General features: G+C 38.3%; 2 protein-coding genes across 5 annotated transcripts in view; one reads left to right on the top strand and one right to left on the bottom strand.

Annotated features, from left to right (window-relative positions):
- LOC101166746 (phosphatase and actin regulator 1) overlaps nt 1-16740 on the bottom strand; it is a 50600-nt gene extending 33860 nt beyond the window's left edge. The window contains exons 1-2 of one of the 3 annotated variants that reach the window (XM_078934000.1): nt 16601-16740; nt 15725-15939 (exon numbers count right to left, since the gene is read on the bottom strand). In XM_078934000.1, coding sequence (XP_078790126.1) covers nt 15725-15836 — 112 coding nt within the window. In that variant the 5' untranslated portion in view covers nt 15837-15939; nt 16601-16740. Of the gene's footprint in view, nt 1-230; nt 835-15724; nt 15943-16600 lie in introns of those variants that run through there. The other 2 variants (XM_078934001.1, XM_078933999.1) reach the window with 2 other exon arrangements.
- Nucleotides 16624-23192, top strand: LOC101163111 (NAD-dependent protein deacylase sirtuin-5, mitochondrial). Of its 2 annotated transcripts, none has more exons than XM_004079273.5 (9): nt 16624-16715; nt 18519-18623; nt 18922-19055; nt 19216-19441; nt 20686-20773; nt 20853-20906; nt 21905-22028; nt 22116-22231; nt 22338-23192. In XM_004079273.5, the coding sequence occupies exons 2-9, from the start codon at nt 18524-18526 to the stop codon at nt 22408-22410; spliced, it is 915 nt and encodes a 304-aa protein (XP_004079321.1). In that variant the 5' UTR covers nt 16624-16715; nt 18519-18523; the 3' UTR covers nt 22411-23192. The 2 variants fall into 2 exon arrangements, with proteins under 2 accessions (XP_004079321.1, XP_011485206.1); XM_011486904.3 differs by having other exon boundaries at nt 16661-16771.
- The last annotated feature ends 688 nt before the right edge of the window (nt 23193-23880 follow it).

Here is a 23880-nt window from a genome sequence, read left to right as displayed (position 1 = left end):
TGTAAACAAAAACAGGCAGGAAGACATTTCTGATAGAAGAGGAGGAAGAGCTTTTTCTTCCTGTAGACCAACATCTAAGTCAGAAGTTTCCAAACAGCCGAAATGACGCATCGAGACATCAAAGTAGAGAGGAGATCTCGGATAATCTGCCGCGCAAAGACGCAGCCCGAAGGCATGGGTGGTACGGCGCGCGGAGAGGCTCCACGGGCCACGCGCGACAGCCTACTCACCGTCCTGCGTGTCGTTTCCGCGGCTGCAGTTGCTGCATATGTGTTTGATCTCTTTCCCGATCTGACAGTGGATTGTAAACGGCATGTTGTTGTTGTGCGGATGCTGGCCGTGCCCCTTCCTGCTGCTCAGAGACATGATCTTAACCAGGCTGAAGGCTTTTTTCTTGGGCTTCTCCACGGCCACGGGCGTGTTTTCTCTGCACCCCGTGGTGAGCCAGGCGCCGTGCATGATGGTGGGCGCAGGATCCACCGTCGGGTAATTGGCCGTTTTGAACATGGGGGCTCTTGCAACAGCAGTGCGGCGTTTTGTTGCGCTTTTTTTTCCCTCCCTAAACTAGCGCCATCAGTTGAGTCCTAGTGGCGCAAACCGATCGCTCTTCTTCGGTGTTCCCACACCTTCACCTGAGGACAGGATGTGCAGAGACTTTATGGCGCGAAAGTCGCAGCAGCTCAAGAAAAAAGCGACCAGTTACACCTGGAGGAGGTCATTCTGAACAAAGACTGAGTAGTAGATAGCAGGTTGAGCCTCCTCTTCCTCCTGGAACTGTGGACTGCAGTCGGTTGTGGCTAATCCACGATTAGTGAGGCTGCGCAGTGAGAGGCTGTGATTGGCTGCGCGCAGAGCGCTCTAATAGGTCAGCGTGGACGCAGCGAAACTTCTGTTTATTCTTAACTCTAACTGTCCTGACTAATAATAATAACACTAATAAAGACAATCTGTTTATTATTGGCCTTTTTTTAATGTCAATTGATTTGCCAAATCCTTAAATAAAACCTACAGGAGCAACAATGCTGAGCTCACAGCAGAAAACACGGCTCTTAGTGGAGGTTTAGAGGACCACAGAGAGAGTTTATTTCAGCCCCAACGGGCTTCAAATACCCTGACCAGGGGCAAACAGGGTCAAGTGATGATGGAAAACAACTATATGCACTTTCATTTACCTTTATGGTCTTTTCATGCTTTCTGCTGCTGCAAAAACGGAATCTTATCTTAAGAAAAACCTGTCTCTTAAAACACAGGTTATTTCTTACACCCAATGGTCAGATAGTCATGTTAGAATGGATTTTTGGGTTACTTTCTGGAGCAATACCAATTTTTTTTGTTTAATTTTAATCAAATTTTCGTTTGTTTTTTTCCAGAGTCTTTTTCTTTCCTGAGTTAAAATAACCCAGCAAAATGTTGGCCCCTTTATAACATCAGAGTTGGATTAAAAATAACCCAACTGGGATTATTTCTAATTTAGGGACTTTTTTTTTTCTTTTTTGCTTGGTAAAACATTTTTTCTTACCCCACTGGCAGATTTATTTGCTTATTTGAATAATTTTCTTCTTCAAATTTTAAGAATTTTTCACTTTTTTCTAGGGGATTTGTTTTTGCAGTGTAGGTCTGAACTGCTGAGCAGAAAATGTTCAAAAATTCTCGAGTCTTAAGTCTGAAGTTTGAAGCCATTGACACCTGTTGATGCAAATATGCATTAAACCAATTCTTTTCCAAAAATCTTAATTTAACTTTTACTTGAAAGAAAAAACAAAAAGCAAACATGGTCTTGAACCAGTCAGGGAGCTGGTTAAGAAAAGAAGCTAGTGTGTTTTCTTTCACAGCTTAAGGACCTACAGGAAATGTCACAAAAGCTAAACTGAAAGTCTAAACTTGCAAGTAAATCCAATTACAAACAGGATTAGAAAATGCTTCTGGAAAAAGTCTATGGGCAGTACTGTACCTTTTTAAATGCCAGTCAAGTGTATGGATCTTACTAAAAGGGAAATTTAGTAACTTGTTTGGTTTTTTGGTTTCCCCCCCAAAAAACATCATTTCCCCTTCTCTTTTTTTGGCAATTAAAATATAAAAAATTCCAGTATTTGTCACCACATTTATCAATCTTTTGGAGACATTAGTTCATTGCTGCTTATCAAAAGGCTTTTTGCCATTTTGAGGTAAATCCGAATGTCCCTGTTTATAGAAAAGAGCAAATGGTGAGGTTGGACTTAAAGGTGAAATATAAACTAAAAATCTTTTGATATTATTACAAAACTAATTAAGCTCAGGATTTTAAATGAAAGTAACAGAAGGAAAGAAATCAGTCATCAGAGAGCATAGTTTTTAAATAATTAAATTTAGCCTAAAGTGACATTAAATATTCCTTTTTTCTGTTGTTTTCCCAAAGTTTCTGTCTGCATTCAGATATGATTACAGACATTAATGGCTATTCAGTGAGATGTTGATCACAAAAGGACCCTGAAGCTTTTCCAAAGCGCTTGCTTGCAGAGCAGTGACTGGGGAGTTGTTGGGAGGAAGTGACTTGGACGGCTCATCAAAGCGCCATATTGCTTTGGTACCAAAGCTCTGCTCTGAAATGAGCTCTCAGCACGCTGCAGTGCAGCACATGCCCTCAGGTGGCGACGTTCTGCTGCAGACTTCCATTCAGATGCACTGAACGACATTACAGTTTAAATTATTGTTATATGCTACATATTTGAATATCAAATATTGTGTTTATTCATATTATTAGACATTTTTAGAGTTTATAATATAACGAACTGCAAATCTGCTCATCACTTCAATGTTTATTTTCTATAAAAGCAAAACAACAGTTTTCTATTTCTGACCCATGAATGTACTTTTTTATTATCTTAAATGGGAACCATTTTTTTTTACTTTTAGGAAAAACATAAAATCATACGAAATTCCCCGTTTGTATTCCTGTTTGTTATAAATGGTGACCTTTACTCTGTTTTGAAAGTGTTTACATTTAAAAAAAATGTTCTTGCCTTTTTCTCACCCTTTGTCTAACAATTTAACTATTTTTAATATGAATTTCTGGTGTTTTTTTAGGTAAATAGAATCATGTGTAACTCGTGACAAACAAAGTTTAGAGTTAGTTTAAAAACTCACTCCCATGAAAATCACGTTTGTTTTTTTTAACATGTTCTTATGGCATTTTTATGATGATGGAGGACATATATACAGAAAATAAAGCATTTTTTCAAGCAAGCTTTTTTTTTTCTAAATCATTGTAAGCAGACAAAAATATGCCATTGGAAAGAGAGCTTATTTGTAATGCAGAAAATACACGGGGCAGGCCACATGCTCCCTGCTCCAAAGTCTCAGCAACAGCAAGGAGAAGGGGTTGCATACGTCAACAGTTCTGTCCACAATTCACAGTCAAATTTTGAATTAACTTCTGCCACTCTGTAGAAATTATATCCAAGAAAACAACACAGCTTTTGTTATTTTGTCTAAGAATGGCAATCATATTTAAAAGGGAAGACTTTTAAAACAAAAGGTAATACTGTGCAGTTTCCACGTTTCTTTTGGCAGGTCTAAATATCCTCCCTTAAATCAGGAGTAGCAGATTTATTCAGATAAAGGACTGAATTTAACCAAATGCAACAACTGAAGGCCTTCATCAGACACAGCACAGAGAATATGACCAAAAAGTGGAGGCTGTTGAAATCTGGAAGCGTATCTCACTTTTGCAAGAAAACCACATTGTTTATGCATGAATCAAAGAGAAACACTGACATTAAACTGCCCAAAACATTTTAATGTCCGCTCAATACCAAAATGGTTCTGAAAGACAAAACCATCAAGTTGAAAGAGGGAAAGCTAAAGGGGAAACATTTAGAAATGGTTCTAACAGAAAGCATAAAATGAAAAGCTTCAACACAGAATAGAACTGGAAAACCTGATGGACATGTGGTGATGTTCCAAAATCTTTATTGTCAATGCCCCTCTTCTTAATCCTTAAAGACTAAATGTACTTTTCTGTTGCTCAAAAATGTGAAGAATTTCAATTTTGCATCAGCAGCTTCATCTTTGTTTTTCTGCATTGAATGTTGTGTTTTCTGGAAGATACTTTAATCTAAAGGTTTTCTTATCCAGCAGCCACATTCTCCTTCTCACCTGGTTTAAATGAGAACACAGCTATCGCTCACTTTGGAATACCTTCTTGTCTTTTTTGGAGGACATTATAATGCCCACTTTTCTTTATATATTTATGTTTTGGAGCTAAAATCTAGAATCCAAAGCCTACATTTGTTTCAGTGAAGAGACTGTAAAGCTGGTTGTGTTTTGATCAGTTGTGCCAGATTGGATGTTTTGGATTCTAGTTCAAACTGGTTTCCATGGTTCTGCTGCAGGTTTTGGCTGAAATAATCTCATAACTTCCGACTGAACAGGCTCTTGCTACAAATCCCTCTGTCTCTGCTCTGTGGTTTTCCCATCTGTCACTTCTTCTTTACATCTTATGTAGGAATTTGGTACCAGGTTCTAAACATAACAGGATTCGTGTTAAAGAGGTTAAAACAAAATGTTATCTCATCTGTTAAATCTACCTTTTTTTTGCACTATTGGCACACGTTGAAGCCAAAACAGATTCTTGTCTGTTTCCATGTCAATCTTTTGTCCATTTGTTTTGTTAAGTATAATGAAAAGAGTTTAAAAAAATCCAACATTTAAGACTAAAACTTTTTGGTATACTGTTGACTAATAAAAACATTGTTTGCAGTGTTGTAGTTTTCAAACATGTAATCACTTAAACCTTAGTTACAAAAAGCTTTTTTACTTTAAAATGTGAGTAAGTTGTTCCTTACAAAAAACAAACACCTAAAAAATTCCCAAATTAAATCCAATTTTGTTTAGTTTTCTTTTTACCAATCAATTTATTTAAAAAAAATGTAAGTAATCGTGACTAAAGAAGTAAAAAAAGAACATATATGAGGCTGCTCCCTCCGTGCTCATGTTCTGTGGCTGTTTCTGCAGTCTGACAGGCTCAGCTGAGAGTCCTCACTGCAAAGAAAACCAGCAGAAGTTAACATTTTCTTTTAAAATGCTGCCATCTGATGGTTTTATTTGGTACAGCCGCAGCAACGATGCAGATACACAATGGGATAGAAGAAAATGTCACAGCTACAGTTATTTTTATCGCAAAATTTAATTTTAGAAATCATCATTGTGGATTAAAATAATCAATTATTGAGTTGGAGTTGGTTGTAATGGTATCAAAGCCAGTCCATGATCCATTTTTAATATAATTTTTTTTTTTTTTTTATTAATCAACTGTCAGAAGGGGGTAAAATACCAAGAAATTAAATTAGAAACTTAAATTAGATTATCATTCAAAATAGTATTACTTTAGTAGAAGTAGTCATCCATATAGTTTACTCAATTAGTGGTTGATAACCTAAAATGTATACATTCAGAAAAACATAACTAAGAAATGTGCAAACTTAGCTATTTCAAGATGTAAATACATTTTAAATAGGTAATATACACAAACAATGAACTAAAAAAAGAAAGACATAATTGATGAAAAAGGTTTAATTAATAGACAAAGGTGGAAAATCCTGTTGTTTTTCACATCAAGATTTTAACTGATTTGTAGAATAAAGAAAGGATGTCTTATTTTTGACAGTATCTGTTGTATGGATATACTTAAAAATATGCTGGCCAGCAGCAATATATGTTAAGTTGTTACGTTCATCATGGATATACCGTCAACACAAAACTTTAGTGATGAGATCCCTTGGCAGACTGTTTTTCACTGTTCCATCCTGATAAAACATAAAAATATCCTGATCCATAAAATAAGTTGCGCAAATGAAAAATGAAACAAACACCTGCAGCCCCTAATTGTGGCCAAAAAAACCTGTTTAAAATTTCTTTGGTGATGGTTTTGAGGAAATGTAATTTTTCGGGGTACAAGGCACATGTCTAGTAAAAGCTGCTCTTAAAAAAGTAAAAGCTCAGAACTTGACTACAGTAAATACACAGGCCAAGCAGGACAGTTTCCTTGTCTTAATCCTTTAACTGCCTGCACAAGCAAACATTAAATGGTAAATGGCACATACTTATAAAGCGCTTTAGTACCTTCTTAGAAGGCCCAAGGAGCTTTACAGTCCCAGTCCAATTCAATCTTTAACCACCAGGAGTTTGCCCAAGGACCGTTCACCACATAAGCAGGCAGGGAACAGAACCTGTGACCTTCTGATCAGATAAAATGCCTTAGCTTTATTTTGTTAGATCTACTCTATTCTTTAATTCTAAATTTGGTTCTAAAATATGACCTTTTATAACATGACATAAAAAAAGAACAGCGGTGGCTCCCATAAAGAAGGTTGTGTAAAAAAAAAGGAAAAGTAGAGCCACACGTATAGCATTATAGAGAATTTAAATGATCCACTATTACATACCTCCGTCATTTTTTTTGAACACTTCAGTGTCTTTTCTTCTCTAAGTATGTCAACAGGTGGTGCTAGAGTTGTGCCATTTTCCTTTTGTCAACCCACAGATCATCCAACAACGCCCACACTGCAAAGCAGGACAAAGACGCTGATTTTCTCCTCTGAATTTTCACTTTTGGCTTCTGTCTTTCACGGTGTCCAGGTTGGAGCTAAAAGCATCAAACTTTTTAAAATACATTTCTGTTGTGCTTCAGATCTGTAGATGTGATGCTGCTGCCTATAAATAACATCACAGGCAGCAGCAGTAACTCAACACAGCAAAAATGTCGCAGCAAACAGCTGTTGGAGTCGTCGGTCCAAAGCCATTTCAGCGGTTAAATCAGCTTTTAGGACTATATAATTAGAGCTTCATAACTTGGAATGCAACTGTCTGAAGAGGCAGATGAAAGTTGCACATGTCAGATTGTGTGCAGAACAGAAATCAAATCTTGCAGCCGTCAGACAGCAGGTGAGCAAAAACCGATAGAGAGGAACTAGATGAAAGCAATCACTAGAAATCTGCTGCACATTCTGGTAGGTCGATGAGGCCTCCGGGAGGTTCTTGCCTCTTTTGAAAAAGACACAAGGACTTATTTCTTCTCACAAAGAACATTATTTACTGCTCTGTCAACATGAGCTGTACTATAAAGAAGTGTTAATTCTTGATTTTCGGCAACTCGCTATAACATTTAACCTGCTTTTACAGGCGTTTCCAAACATGCATTTAGATGTAACTCATTAGTTTCATCCTCAAATGCAGCGCATCGGATAAACCCAAGTGTTTTTCACAGTTTTGATATATATTCCACACCTTTCCTCACAACCTGCCAGTCCGAACTTATGTCCTGGTTCTTCTCCAACTCCCTCCAACGCAAAAGGCAATAAGACTAAGGTTCCCCTCACCTGCACCAAATCTGTCCTCTCCAAAGTCAACAGTTTTACGCGTCCATCCACAACTCGTCTGTCCCCTCCCATTTCCATTTGAAGGCTCTCAGTGTCCTCCTGGACAGCTCATCGTCTTTCCACGCCTACATCAATAACACTCAGAAACATTCACCGTCTCCGTCCCTTCCTCACCCCTCACACAACCTCATCCTGGTCCGCAGCCTCAGCACCAGTCGTCTTGACTACTGTAACTCCCTTATCTTTGGTCTCCCTCACAAACTTCCTAATAAACTTCAAAACTCAGCATCACCCAAACCCCCTCTCCCACTACATTACGCCAACACTCCAGCAGCTGCTCTGGCTCCCGGTTCAATCCGGAATCCACTTCAAAATCCTTTTAAAGCCATCCACAACCTCTCTCCTTTGTACCTCTCCAATTTGATCCACATTACATCACCATCCAGTTCCCTAAGATCAGCATCTTCTCTGCACCTGACTGTTCCCTCTGCCCGTCTCAGCACCATCGGGGGCAGAGCTCTCAGCTGCTCCGCCCCCCCAAACTCTGGAACTCACTTCCACCTGACATTAGGAATATTGACGGTCTTTCTGCGTTTAAAACAAAACTCAAAACCCATCTGTCCTTTTTTACTCTGTTTAATGCTTTTAATTGTGTTTTTAACATGACTTTTTTACAGCGTCCTTGAGGACCCTCAAAGGCTATTTTAAATCAAATGTATTATTATTATTATTAGTATTATTATTTATGGTGTCCGGTTGGGCAGTGTCTTGTCTGACGTGGTGACGAGCAGTGTGGGGGCCCCACAGGGCACTGTGCTCTCTCCCTTCCTGTTCACTTTGAACACCAGTGACTCTCAGTAGAACTCCGAGTCATGCCATCCTCAGAAATTCTCTGACGACTCTGCGGTTGTTGGCTTCATTAATGGTGGGCGCCTTCTTATACACAGCAGTGCTGTGTATAAGCAGTGCTTGTTATACACAGCAGTGTATAACTGCTGTGTATAACTATAACAGCAGTGCTTGTTATACACAGCACTGCTGTGTATAAGAAGGCCAGCAGCAGACTCTATTTCCTGAGGAGACTATGGTCCTTCAATGTGTGCAGCAGGATGCTCGAGATTTTCTACCAGTCTGTTGTGGCCATGGCCAGCACTCTGCTCTTCTCGGTGGTCTGCTGGGGGGGGGGCATATCTGCCGAGGACACTAATAGACTGAACAAACTGATCAGAAGAGCAGGCTCCGTAATCGGATGTAAAATGGACACGTTTGAAGCTGTGGTGGAGAGGAGGACTTTAAAAAAGCTCATATCCATCATGGATAATCCGGAGCATGCTCTCCATCCTGTTCTTGACGGTCAGCAGAGCACCTTCTCCAATAGGCTAAGGCAGCTTCGCTGTCACACCAACCGGTACAGGAGATCTTTCCTACCTCACTCCATTGGACTCTATAACTTGTCATCCATTTGCAATAGATGAACTCATTTCTCAGTTCTCTGTTGTCACCCATTGTTTGTATGTTTGTAACTTGAGCCTGACGCTGATGATGCAACAACCCAATTTCCCAAGCTGGGATCAATAAAGTATCTTTATCTTATCTTTTGTCATTATTATTATTATTAGAAAAAAATAAACACATGCTACTCTGTCATTGAAATGGTCAGTGCAACAAACAATTATCAAACAACTCATGAAGAAAAGACAGGACATTTCGTGTTTACTTCAAAATAAAAGTTTCAAACAAGCATACGTCCATATTTTAAAGCATTTTCTACTTTACAAAACTTGCCTACAACAGCATCACTGAACCAGAATCCAGAGCGATGTTATGTTTTTACCTGTTATAACAAATGTAATTCCTATATTTTTAAAGTATTTGTAGATGAAAAAAGTGTTATTGTTTTTCTATATTAAGAATTATAATGTTTTGGATTATGTTTTATTGCTATTTCACGAACATTTGTGTTAAACCTAAAAAAAAACTTTGTCTATAAAGCACTTTTTATACAACAGTACAAAGTGGGCTTTATGGGCTTAAAACAATTAAATAACAAAATTATAAATGATAAAAGACAGAGAATGCCCTCAACTCTCCCTACTCCCTGCACCCAGCATAATGAAACATATAATGACATGAATAAAACTCCAAATAGAAATATATCTAGAAAATGAAGTGGAAATAGCAATAAAAATGTGTACTTTGGTTTCAGTAGATAGATGGATTCTTATTGTCATTATTCCATGCAGGTACAATGAACATTAAAGTCATTTCGTAGAGTTTATTGTTTGACATCAATTGTGGTGTTACCATTGATCAAAAGAAATATAAAATTGCTGTGATTTGAGTCCTCCAGACTGCATTTATAATTTTCTAATCTTGATAGTTATTTTCCATAAGGTCTGCTGGCAATCATGAAGGTGCACACAGATAAAAATCCCAGATAGGGATGGTGGGCGCGGGGTTTCATGGTGCAAACATCACTTTTACTCTGCCAAGACCCGTATCCCTTGTTTTTCGAGCTACAAGTGTTGTTTGCAGACACAGCACTGTTCCAGAAAAACAAACAAATGTCCCTTCTGCGTTGTTTTTGTATGGTCAACATTTTGAGAATGTGTGGTCCAGCAGAATGTTATATTTAAAAGTCTGACCCAACTAAATTTGCAATTGGCCTCAAACACAGCGAATTACCCTCCCAGCTTATAAAGCATCTTCACAAAAGGTATATAATGTTTGCCAGCAAAACTAATTTTGTTTTTTTTTCTTTTCGAGAAACCCAACATCTCTATTTTCCCTCTGAAAGTTCCACTCTTAAACATGAGATGCAACTTTTCCTTATTAAAAGATTCTGACAGTTTAAAAAGACAGAGAATCTGACAGTGAAATCATGTTTAGCTATAAGAAATGTATTGTTTATTTATTTATTTAGTTATTATTCGCTCATTAATTAATTCTAAATGATGAGACTGTTTTTCTGGGTTTCAAAGGTGTAATGGGATTTCTAAATACCGCCTTCCAAGGTGCACTGTTGGTGCAATGCAGCTTTGATTGAATTGAATCTCAGGTTTGCAGCAGTGCTGAGGAGAGTCTGAATCTGTGAAGACACTTACTCAGCAAAAAAAAAAAGGTCCTTAAAGTCCTTAAGAGCTGCTGCACTATGGGAATTACATCTGCAACTGCTGCCTGTCTTTAAGCACTCATCGACTCCACCTGATGGACACAAGCTTGTGCCGACTTTCTGACCTAATCTGCTGGGACTACATATATATATATATATATATATATATATATATATATATATATATATATATATATATATATATATATATATATATATATATATATATATATATATATATATATATTACATTTGTAGAGATAGGTTTTATCCTCTGCAAATCCTATGGGGACTTTTATGTCTCTTTTAACCAACTGAGGTAGCTGTATGTCTCTTTAAAATCTGCAGAGGCAGCGTTCTCTCCTCATGCATAAATTGATCTTTGATGATTGCTTCTTTTTGCAGGGGAATCTCAACATTCTGTCCTTAGAGTGCATTCACACCTGCTATAAATATGACCCATGCGCACATCATCTGAGCTTTCTTAAGCCTTTTTTTTTTTTGAAAAAAAAAAAGCATTTCCTGTCTGGCACACTGAAAGCACATTACAGCCCTGAAGCTGTTCCCACATTCCCAAGCAGACATGGTGAGGTGGAGAAAGGTGGTTGTGAGGCTGGCAGGTGCTCTGGCCAGGTGACTCTGATGGCTGATTGAAATTTTATGCAGCACCAGCATAAAGTAGGGTCGTGAAAATAGAGCTTTGCCATTTTTTTTTCTCTGATTTTCCCGCTCATGTTTTATTCAAACCTGAGATGCTTCAGCACAAGGAGGACTATTTGTGGCCAAGCATGGTAGCCAAAGACTTGGCTGCCCTTTTTACAAATTTTTTTTTTGTTTTTTTCACAGATGCTGTTTGTCTTCGAAATGTCTCCCATGAGTTGGGTGCATGTGTTGTTGGAATTTGGATTAAGGTTTTCAAAGAGGAGTCTAATTTACAAGGGAGTAAGGGCTGATACACAGTAAATGTCCTGCCACTAATCACCCATACTTTGTTTAACATGTCTGTTGATGGCCTCTAGCGGGACATTGGACAATTAAAAAGCACCGCACAGGCCTTTCCCCAGCTGTTTCCTCACTTATTCGCTTTCCACATGAGAAAAAAACCAACAGCTTCAGTCTAGTGGTCATGAACCTCATTGCTGCTTAAGCTTTGCTTGGAATTAAAAAGCATAAGAAAAATGAATAGAGTGACCAGTCTCTTGCTTGAAATAGAAATGAGCAAGCCATTTCTAAACGCTAAGCCGTGAAAACATTTTCTTTAAGAAGCTTTTCAATTCTCCTGGAATGTTTCTCTACATATTGTAAATCCTGAGCTGGCACACACAGCTCTGCTGCAGAATTTTGCCCTGTCCCACCATGCATCTGCTGCGTATTGATTGCTCTCTTTCAGACAGCAGTGCTCAGTGAACTGCGAAAGGCAGAGGAAGGCAGGGAGAGGTGGGTGGTGAATGAGTTGAGTTTTGCTTTTTACTTGTTTCATTTTTAGTTGGTTGTTTTTTTCCTGCAGCATGGTGATGTAGCTACAACATTGTACCGCATTTTTGCACTGACATGAACATGCTAAATGTTGAGGCACATTTTGCATACTCATAAGCGTGCATCAATGGGAGTGCAGAATGTGCATGCAGTGCAAATATAACATATGTGCCAAAGCCCTATGTTTTCGGCAACATCTGCAATGCAGCCAAGTCTGCAGCTGCTTGCAAGTTTTTCTACGGGTACCACCCCACAGCATGCACCTGCTCCAGAAATCTGACATAACTGCAGAAACCAACCTTTTGCATTAAGCTTTAAGAAGGAGCTAATCTGCATTAAGGAAATGCACCATGTCAGGAATTAGATATTAGCCAAGATGGCTGTATTTATATTTATTGTTAATAAACTGTACATGAATCTGAAGGTATGTTCTGCCTAGAGAACATCCTAGAGACAATGAGCTATTGGGACAACACAAAAAATAGACATTAAACTTCAAAATACTGTAAAATAAGTGTTTTTTTCCCCTTCTGAATTAGTATAAAAACACAAAAAAAAAACGTAATATGGGATTTGACAAAATATTGTCTTGCTAAAGATCCACCGCGTATTGCTCCATTTTCTGTTATATCTTTTAAAATCTGACGTTTTGGTTTTAAGACGTGGTATTCATAAAATGTGAAACAGCTTTTGAAATCCACCTCTTTGATGGAACATTACTTTCTAATTTACGTAGTATTTCACAAATGTACTTCACCTGACAGGTAATGTTTAATGTATGCAATAGCTCCATTTTTTGTTATATACATATTTGGAGTTGTATACAAAAACATAGCATGCATGCCTAAATGTAAAAAATAAAACTGTCTTAAAAATTCATAAAAAAAAATATCAAAAAGAGGTGGTCTAAACCTGCATGCAATTCTAACATAGTGACTCATATAATTACAAAATGATGTCAACATTGTGCAAAACCATTTTTTTCAAGAACATCTCTATTTGCCTGAGATATTATCCCAATAAATTTACCCCCCCTAACTACTCGTCTTACGTCATACTAAATGAAAATTGTGACAATTCTGGTAAATTATGGAACAATTTGAGAGAGTTAACGTTTTTTTTTTTTTTTTTTCAAAGAAAATTGAGTCTTCCAGTAAATGTGCAGCAGTCCCCACAATTGTCTCAATAAAACCGTTTATGTCTAATAAAGTAGATCCAACAGTTATACAGGAGAATACAAACATCTGATGAGTTTATCTTGCAAAGTTGGCTATGAAATTGTGAATTATAGGAATACTGAGTTAAAAAGATCCAAAAGATATCTGATTCATTTGATAGAACTATGTTAGTGGTACATTTTTGTGCCAAGCTTGCTGCAGGTTTACTTTGTGGTAAAGACACCTGATCAGGTGCAGAGAAAATGAAACAAAAAACCCACAATGAAGTAGAGCAGTAGTTCTCTACTGTTACTCTGTGTGTGCATAACTAATGAATTTAACAGCATAACAAACAATAATGACAGAAATAAAGCATGTCAGGCAGGCCATTCTTCTACACCCCCACCCCCTTTAATAGCAGACAACATGATATCAGACAGCTGTGTGGTAACCAGTACCATTACTGCTCTGCCTTTGGTGACAGCGCGCAGAGCCATTTCACTGCCGTTTGACCATGGAGCAAATCAGTTTAGCGCAGACTCAAAACAGGCTAGCGCCATAAATCCATGTCCTCTAATTCCATTAGAAACCCACAGGGAAGCTCTGATTCCTGCGACAAAGCTTTGACAAAGCCCATCGAGACGACTGTTGTTGTGAATTTGGGCAATATTAATAATTTTTTTTTTTTTTAAATGTCAACGTCGCGATGAAGATTGAGGTTCAGCAAGAGGTTGACTGGGTCTCAATTGGGCTGATTAAACTGCTTTTCAGCTTTAAAAAATGATGTCAAGTGTGAGGAGAGATGATGGCGGGCAGCTGCCAGAGTACAGTGGGTTTATGATTGCTCAATAAAGTACAGTTTCTTGTGTAAATTTAGCTGTTGGAAGATCTATAAAACTGCTAAAGCGCAAAAACATAGTTGATTTTGTGAGATCTTTTAAGGCGATCATCATCAGACGTTTAGCTTTAAAATGGGAGGCAGTGGCCTGAGCCACTGAGGCAGCTCAATCCCCGCTCCCCCCAGTCATCTGTCATTGTGTCTTGGGCAAGACACTACACACTCCTTGCCTCATGTGTGGCTCCACTGGTGTAAATGCGAATGGTACTGGTGGCCATGCCGTGTCAGTCTGCACCAGGGCAGCTGTGGCTACACCAATGGTTACCATCACCAAGTATGAATGAGGAGTGAATGACACAATGTAAAGGCTTTGAGCATCTGGAAAAGCCCAGATAAATCCAATCCATTATTATTATTAACAAAATAAACAACATTTCAAATCCAAAGCAGGCCAGATTGTTTATTATTATTACCAAGCACTGCGGCCATAAGACTTTTGGTTTCCCTGGCAATAAGCAAGCTAAATCCTGCTCCACTTCTTCAGGTGGAAGTGAGTCAACAGAGCTGTTGTACAAATCGCCCCCATAACATACTCATGCTTTGTTTGAGCTTTTAGTAAAGTTGAGGAGCGATAACTAACAGAGAGGAACATAGAGACAGATGGCAGTCTGCTGTCATGGACAACAAGCCTCTCTTCACAGGCCAAACACTCACTGGCAACAGTTCAGAAGAATCCTTTTTCTTTCATTCATCCAAGAAAAACACAAAGTCTTTGCCAGTTGTGCCTGAGCTTCATTGCATATTTGAGCAGCCGAAACAGCTAGGAAGCCCTAGTTGGCAGTTAGGAATCCGTAACTGTCCTGATCTGACACGGGTTGAGCTGTGATTACTGTCCATCTGTTGGAAAGAATCTTTCATTCATTAGGTCTGGTATTCAGATGTGTCCCTCTTCACTTTTTTTGTAGGAAACAACAATATCCATGGAAGCAAAAGATGATGCAAAAGGATCAAAAGTAATGCAGCGAGTCTTGTGATGCCGTTTGCAGTGGTTCGCCATGCGGGCGGGCTCTGGCTCACTCTGTGAATGGGACGATGCAGGAAAGGCGCAGTTTGAGAATGAGGCAGTGAGTCTGCCATACAGACCCCTTCTGTGAGGAATACTGATGCAGACCTGATCGATGCATCTCTACTACACTTTAGTGCACACGGTTTGCATCCCAGTCAGCAAAAAAAGAAAAAAAAGCAGAGTCACCATGGTAACAGGGGATGCTGAGTGACGGAGGCTGAGGAAAAATCACCATTTTTTTTAGATTTTTTTTAGATTTAAAGTGTGAGAAACCGAGAAAATAGGCAGCACAGAAGCAGCAGATGACCATTTGTGTTTGCTGCACCATGAGCACCCAAAGCTGGAGCTACTACAGGTCACGTAGGAGCGTCTCCTGATTATGTAACAGCAGTCAATACAGTGATGGCAACTGCAAAATCTTATAGAATCCATGCAGGAGCTGACCAAATACACTGTGATTGTTCACAGACTCCTCTGTGCTGACGACAACAGATCCCGGCTTACAAAGTTGCATCATTTCCAGCTTCATTCCACGCGTGTCGACAGCAGAGCATTCACACGTTTAAAGATTAAAGTTCGCAGCAAAAGTAGCATCATTAGTTTTTCGATGCTGACAATAAAATCAGGCATTTTCTACTCCCAGATCATCATCACTAGAGATCTGGGGGTATTTGAGATTTGCCCCTCCAGCAGACCTGAGAGCGGGATCAGTGCTCCTACCTGTCCGCAGGTTGAAGGAGAGTCGAGCCTCCACCAGATATGGGGTATCGCTCTTGGAGCGCAGTCTCCTGATCGGTCTTCGGTCTGAGCTGCGGGCTGAAGTGGTCGCCATCAATTTGAGCCAGAGTCCGGAGGAGACTGCTGGCCGACCGGGACAGAACCAGAACCACACCGCCGCGCACGCTGGGAGGCAGCGATTGATGAAGGGGAGGAGGCTGCGCGCGCGCCCACATGGAAGAAGGGAGAGACAGGGAGGCGTTTGAAAGAAAAAAAAATCTGAATCTTAATGTGCAAAGAAAATAAAAATGAAAGCATTGATAAATCGACACTTAAAAAATACTAATTACAACGCACACACCCTTTAGGCTCACCTAATCAGGTTAGCACATATGATTATGTGGTTGAAACAGCCATCCCCAATTTAAATATGCTTTTTATGCCACTAAATTGTAAACATTTTCAATCTCGCCACAGGACATTACAAAATATTAGGCTATAGGCTACACATATACTTGCATTTATAAAAAAGATAATACATTTTCCAGTTTAGAAAAATTATTATTATTATTATGCTAAGTATAATTTATGTGTGATGTATTACAAAAGGGTTAGACAATCAAAGAAATAACCGTATGGTATTAAATCAGGTACCAGGTTACCAATGATATACCTGTATATATATATATATATATATATATATATATATATATATATATATATATATATATATATATATATATATATATATATATATATATATATATATATATATATATATATATATATATATATGCGCTTCATTGGATTATATTTGCTGGTTCATGACCACATTTAAAAATAAGGATGAATGAATCATCCAAATTAGGCAGCAGTTACCTCAACCGACCAGTAGATGGCGCAATTGACCAGCGGTCCTGCGTACGTACGTGGTGCGTCCTTTGAGCATTTTACGACAGACTCGTTGATTTACGGCATCTCTTGTAAACAACAGGTAAACACACTTCGTCGAAGCTTCCAGCTCACATTAAAACAACAATACACATCGAAGTAAGTATAAAAACGCTACAAATCGAGGATGGTTCACAAACATGTGCGTCTGTCGATACCATCTCAACGAACAAAGTCAGAGGTTGTTGTTCCGTAATGTGACAGCGAGCTTTTTATCCTCAGCAGCAGCAGTCACGTACTTCACGATGATTTTCGAACGTCGAGGATGTGAAGTTTGAAAGATTTAAAGCAAGTTTTCTCCTAGGTTCGGTGTCTGCGTAGGCCCCCGGAACCAAAAGCTTCTTCAAGCGAAATGAGAGATAAAAAAAAAGAGTTCTGTAGAATGTCTGCACCACAATTAGGTCTAATCCTTTAGAAAGGGTTTACGTCAACCTTTTTTTAACACATTTGTCTAATTGGTTAGCCTTGTTAGGTTAGCTGTTTACTATGTCTTTTTCTATTATCCAGTTACCGATTTAAAAAGCGGACCATGTTCACATTCTTGGCCTTATCGGTTTCCAAAGACGGATTACAAAAGAGTCGAACTCCATGTAAAAATGTTCTGCTCTGCACGTTTTTTTTTTTTTTTTTTTTTTTTTGGCGCAATCTCTGGTTTAATTTGTGTTTAACTGAGGTGATACCCTTCGTGAGGACGAAGAAAAAACAAAAACAAAACAAAACAAAATTTTCAGAAGTGAAGAAAAAAACCACAAAAAATGTTTTGCAAACAGTTGAAGGATAATACCAATCACTTCACCAAGTTCCAGGTCAACAAAACACTGACAGACTATTGAAGTGTGTACCATAGAAAACCAACTTAAGGTCAATAAGCACAACCAGAATTCAGCCTTACTGTACGCTGGATTAAAAAGCAGTTTTTTATTTTTAAATGAACTCAAGTATTTTAAGTGTGCCGTAGGATCCTACTTACTTAGCTCTGATTTAATAGAAGTTTGTTAGATTTATGGATTTCTGACTGAGATGCTCCACAAATGGTCAAATAAACTGGTTTTATGTTTAATATTTCTGCGGACATTACACTACTAATATGCTGCATTGATATGATCCTATGTGACACAAGGTGTGTCTTTTATTTTAAAAGGAAGTTTTATGAATATTTCATATTTTTTTGGGAAAAAAAGGCTATTTTCTTTGTGTTGTATTTGTGCCAAAAACAGTTTTATATTCATCATAATAGTTACAAAAACATAGGTACAAATCAGGGGCTTATTTTTCTTGAGGATAAAGTCGGACTTTGTGGCTCCTATTGAGTGAGAAATTGACCCGGATCTCCCTTTGTGTTGAAGATTGCAAACTTTTTTTCTTCTTTAGTAATATATATCTTTACTTTTATTTGTACACTTCGGAGTTTTACTTTAAAAAACTAAGCTGGACTTTGGTTTTCCAATTAACGTGTTGATTTCAATCCTCTGTATACAATTAGACAAAAACAAAGAAAACAAAAATGATCACATGATAAATCATTTCCTCCTGCATAGATCTGCTATCTGTAAATAATCAGAAGGTTAAACACATTTTGTAGCAGCAATGCCAGTCATGATTCGTCTGCTGTTTTACACTCTGTGAGGTAAATGATCCGAATGGAATGAATCTTTGAAGACACTGAAAGTATTTTTGGGACAATAAAAAATGTGATTCTAACCTTCATCATAAAAAAAACTCGCATAATTTTGACTATAATTTTTATGCTTTCATAATGTAACAAAAACAAATCCCTATTTAAAGAAAAACAACCCGTAAAGAAACAGAAGAGAGTTGACCTTAATGTCTCTATCTGGTCTTCTAGCAAAAATGCTTCTCAAAAATCGCGCCATGCTCTCACTTGGCCTTCGAATGTGCTCCACCCATGTGACCACAGGAACGGCGGTCGAGTCTGCAAAACCCAGTTCAGGTAAAATCCAGTGTTTCTCTGTTTGTTGAAGAAAAATTCAGAGCAATGGCTCACAAAAACATGACAGCTATTGTTGATTTATTAACATCCAATTATATGAATTATAAATCACTCTTATTTGCTTAAATAACATGTTAAATTGTTTAGGAAGAGTACATTAGTAAAACTACAATCATTTGTGTGGGGGCTCAAATGGTTAAGATTGTAGGGTTCATCAGTGGAAATAGTTCAGCAGAAATCTTACAAATGATCTGAACAGCAACGCTGAAGTGTCGGCCTCTGCCTTTTGCTTTCATAGACATGTCTGAGTTCCGCAGCGTCTTTTCCAAAGCCAAGCACATAGCAATCATCACCGGTGCAGGCGTGAGTGCCGAGAGTGGAGTGCCGACTTTCAGGGGGGAACACGAGAAATGGAGGAAGTGGGTGTCTCAGGTAAAAGCGCCACGGTTGCCCTCTTGACACGCATGGAAAGTGCTTTTTTCTAGTGGTCCCACCAGTCCTTGCTGTAATATTTACGAATTACAAGTACTTTCACTTTCTACTTTCTTGCCTCTGATTATTACCGTTTAGTACATGTGGTTGCATCTTTCAGGATCTTGCAACTCCCGAGGCCTTTTCTCGCAACCCCTCTCGAGTCTGGGAGTTTTATCATTACCGAAGGGAGCTGGTGTTGGACAAAAAGCCCAGTGCCGTCCACGTGGCCATAGCAGAATGTGAGGCCCGGCTGAAGAAGCAGGGCCGCACCGTGGTCGTGATCACGCAGTGCATCGATGACCTGCACCGACAGGCCGGCTCCAAGCATGTGCTGAAGGTTCATGGTGAGAAACGGCCACACAAATAAACCCTCAAACTCCCGATCAGCTCAATATCTTTCTAATCTAAGACAGCAGCAGGCCCTTACATTAAAACAAACTCGGTTCACATTCAGCTTTTAAAGCCTAAAATATACAATAGATTTATAAAAGCCGATGCATTCGCTGTTTAGGTATCAGGTGAGCATCAGCCTCCATAAATAATCTGATCAAGCAAACAGGAAATCCTCCATGAAAAAGTTGAAAAAAGTTTTCAAATTCAATAATCTTCAAATAGATCACAAGGACTTGGTGTGGTGACCTTTTTGAGTAAACCTTCAATCTTTTGATGCTTCTAACGCAATCAGATAGTGTTGCAGATAAAGTGACCTGTGGTGGAGCCAAACTTAAAGCGTGTCAATGTCAAAGTGTTATTAGTTTAAACATGGTTTTCATGAACATCTCGTCTATTAACACAGTAAATAATTGGATTTATTGGTTTATTTAAAGAATTACTATCAAGGAGTAATACTTTTTTTTTCAAAACCCAGAAATCATATTCATTTCAGATATCAAGTAATAAACTGATTAGAAAATAAAGAAAACATTAAAAAAAGACGATGCCCTCTTCTCAACAATGTAATTACTCATAATCATAAATGGACGTATTTGCAGTTAGGCATACAATACACACACAACTCACATTAGATGCACTAAACATGAACCATGATCAAATAGAGTCAAGTAGAGTTTGATTTGTAGCTTTGTAATCCCACCCCTATTGTGTTTTTTTTTTACATATTCCAGTTGCTATCAGATCATGTCCAGATTATTTGTCAAATAAGAAAAAATGTTAAAGTTAAATAATTCAAAGATCCTGAAGAAATCCTGCTCAGGAAAAATCATTTAAATTAGATTTTGATGAAACTTCTGCCTGTGTTCGCTTCAGACAACCTTTTTTTAATGAACACATTTTGTTATCTATGTCAGTTTTTATTATTATTATTTTTTTAAAACTTTTTTTGCATTTATTTAAACAGAAGGAAAGTTTAGAAAACACAGCTGTCCTCTTCAGACCTGAGCTGGTTCCTGTTCACTTGAGTTGAGGTGGAAATACTCTGGCTCTAGCCCTGGAGCTCATCAGTGCTTAAACATTATATCTGTAAAAAACTGATGTAGTTCAGTACAGGTTCTTTGACCAAAGCTTTTGGTTATTTCAATGAGACAAAGCCAGCTTGTACTCTGCTCTGACCTACAGTTTCCTCTTGCAGGCAGTCTGATGGAGACGCGCTGCATGAGCTGTGGTCAAGTAACCGTCAACAAGCGGAGCCCCATATGTGCCGCCTTAAAGGGCAAAGGGTAAAGCAGCTGTGTGGGCTTCACACCTACATTTAAAATGCTTTTTTTTTAAACAGACTGACATGTTTGTTACCTGCAGAGCACCAGGCTTAAATGTTGCTGATGCCCAGATTCCTGTGGACAAGCTGCCGAGGTGGGATTCAATTCTTTTCTGCAGAGCATTTTCCTACTGGTATTAGACACACTGAAAAAGAGTTCTGCAACAATCAGAAACAAAGCTTTTGTTATTTAAATGTCAAACCTTTGTGCTTGGCCTAGAAGATTGATTAATGAACGAAACAATGTTGTATTTTTAGCAGACGGCTAAACAATAATTTAAAATCTTCTTTATGGATCATAACTGGAGAAACTCAACTGAGTGACTTCTGCCACTAGAGGGCAGTGCTGCACTATTATTTTAATTGGTGGAAATCCTGTCAGAAATCTGTCTTTGATTGAATTATTTTTAACCCTTGTGCTATCATAGGCACTTTAACATTGGGAGTGGGGTCATCTAGACCCACTAGACAGTGCTCTTCGATGATTTGTGAACCTCACTGGTGTCCATGGATTACATGAAATCTTTCCACCTTTATCCACATTTGTCATGGTAGGGAGAACACGTCAAAGTAAGGGTGGGGTCATCTAAGATAGCACAAGGGTTAAAGTCCCACTTTGAAAAAAGTTTTTTTTATTTTTATTATGTTACTGTGGTTTTTTTCTGACGACAGAGGTCATAAATTTAGGAAAAATGGCACTTCGGAGTATGTTTTCATTCGAATAGTTGTGAATCAGGAGCAGAAAAAAAAAGACGTTTGAAAAAGACAGAGAAAGTACGCTATTCGGGCCACAAACTCCCTGCTTCCGAGCTCTCAGCTACACAAATAAACCCTCAAACACAGCATGAGTCATGATGCTGTGTTTCCCCTCAGGGAAGAGAAAGGGGGGGGGTGGGGTTGCTCCACACCAATGATCCCACCCCCAACTCAGAGGTGAATTTCTAGTGAATTACTGCAGATCTGCAGAAACTGTGTTTTTGGCTAAAAGCGTCAAAATTGTACTTAAAAGACCACTGGGGGGATGATTGGATCAAGCAAAATAGGACTTTCCTACAGTTAATCAAAAGAATGTGTGATTTTTTTTTCTGTTAAGGTGTGAAGAAAGAGACTGCCATGGTTTGTTGAGGCCTAATGTGGTGTTTTTTGGTGAGACTCTGGACTCCCACATCCTGACCAAAGTGGAAAAAGAAATAGAAATTTGTGATCTTTGTCTTGTGGTGAGTTTATCTATTCCAGCTCAATTTGTCCTGTTAAAAACAGTTTGAGATGAACTTAATTCATTTTTCAAAAATGTTCTGCTCCAGGTGGGCACATCTTCTATCGTATATCCTGCCGCCATGTTTGGCCCCCGGGTGGCGTCCAGAGGCGTTCCTGTGGCGGAGTTTAACATGAGCACAACACCAAAAACCGAGTACTTCACGTAAGTGAACTGTGGGCCCTCCTGACTCCCAAGATGTAATCACATGAGGCATTTCTTGGCTCACATGCTGTTTTCTTGTTTTTCGTCTGTGTACGATTTGGTTCAGGTATCATTTCCAGGGTCCGTGTGGAACCACGCTGCCTCTCGCTTTAGCGCAGCACGAGTCGGAGGCTTTTTAAGAGCCACCAGGGCAACTTTCTTCTCAACATCCGCCTGTTACTCCTTGGGATTCCAACAGCATTTTTCTTTTCCACATAGAAGAAATAACCTGTATAAATGTTGAAGGTTGTAGATGAGGAATTTGAAATCATGTCTCTCTTGGGAACATCTCATAACACTTGAACCTACTTTTTTTTTCTATGACTGGAATAGAGTTGAAGGAAGACTCCATCCTCCACATTTACAGCAATAAATTTAGGACTATGCAGATTGAGGAGGAAAAAGTGTGTAGGAAGATTTCTCCTTCAGCTCAGACGCTGGTAAGAGATTCAATTGAAACACTGCACTCTAAAGTGATGCAGGAGAACACAACTCATGGTGCCGATGGATCCGCGCTCCTCTGATGTAGAAAAACAATCCTGTGCCTTTCCAAACTGTTTACACAACATTAACCAAAAGGTTGCTTTAAAGCGGAAGTGTAAATCAATCAACGTTACCGATGTGTTCAGAGTCCACTGTTGAGTGAATCAGCAGAACTCACTTCTCATAGTTTTTTTGTTTATTACTATTTTTCGGATGATCTCAATAAAAAATAGAAAAAAAAACATCGGAAATTCGCTCATTTATAGTGTTATTTGTTTTTTTTAGAAAACTGTTTTTTGGTTGAAAAGGAAAATCAAAACCTTATTTTTAACCATTTTAATTGCCTATAAACAGTATGAATAATTTGTTAGAATGTATTGTATTATTACTCCCAATGCAATTATTCAAATAAAATACTAAATGGACACCAAAAAAACAATTTTTTTTTTTTTGTTTTTTGTATTTAATTAAAAACATATTACAGACTTTTTTTGGTTTAGGTAAACATGATCAAATCAGCATTTTCTCTGATATTTCTCCTTGCAGCAGTTTGTGGAGCGTGTGATTGAAATACCACTCGGCTGAATGCGAACTGGTACAGTTTTTACCGTTCAAATGAGCTTTGCAAACATCCGCTTCAATTATAGGGCTGCTAAAAATGGATGCAGTTTGAAGTGGAAATCAATCAACATAAGCTCTGTCTCTTTGCACAGCTGATCTTTAACAGGTCCTGTCAAGTTCTATGCGCTTTAATGACACAAATACAATTGTAGGAAAGAAACGAACAATCCAGTAGATGAAATTTGTTTTTTTTATACTCATTACTTTTTAAAAAAAATCACAACACTAACTCTGTTTTAAAAAATGGTTGTTGGCTCCGATTGATTGAAGCAACATGTTACACACTCTTCTTCAGATTTATATCAAAAATAGAAAAAGAAAACAAGTCAAGGACATTAACAAAGGAAATCCACATTGAAAATGGAAATCTGTGGTCAGATCTTAAAGACTTGAGAGCTCTTGCATTGATCCTGAGGAATTAACATCTGTTTTTTTTTTATTGCACCATCAAACTGTCGCATTTTAATTCATTGGCATTGAATTGTTTAATGATAGCCTGTAGTTTT

Source organism: Oryzias latipes, chromosome 17 (assembly GCF_053564925.1).
Source record: "Oryzias latipes strain Hd-rR chromosome 17, Olatipes_Hd-rR_3.1".
Lineage (NCBI taxonomy): Eukaryota > Metazoa > Chordata > Actinopteri > Beloniformes > Adrianichthyidae > Oryzias > Oryzias latipes.
This window is presented reverse-complemented; position numbering and strand designations above follow the sequence as displayed.

Bases quoted from the DNA above. Each gene is read 5' to 3' on its own strand.
- LOC101163111 (XM_004079273.5), top strand. From the start codon at position 18,524: ATGCTTCTCAAAAATCGCGCCATGCTCTCACTTGGCCTTCGAATGTGC. The intron at 19,056-19,215 runs GTAAAAGCGCCA...TGCATCTTTCAG, and splicing joins GGAGGAAGTGGGTGTCTCAG to GATCTTGCAACTCCCGAGGC. The intron at 22,232-22,337 runs GTAAGTGAACTG...GATTTGGTTCAG, and splicing joins CCAAAAACCGAGTACTTCAC to GTATCATTTCCAGGGTCCGT.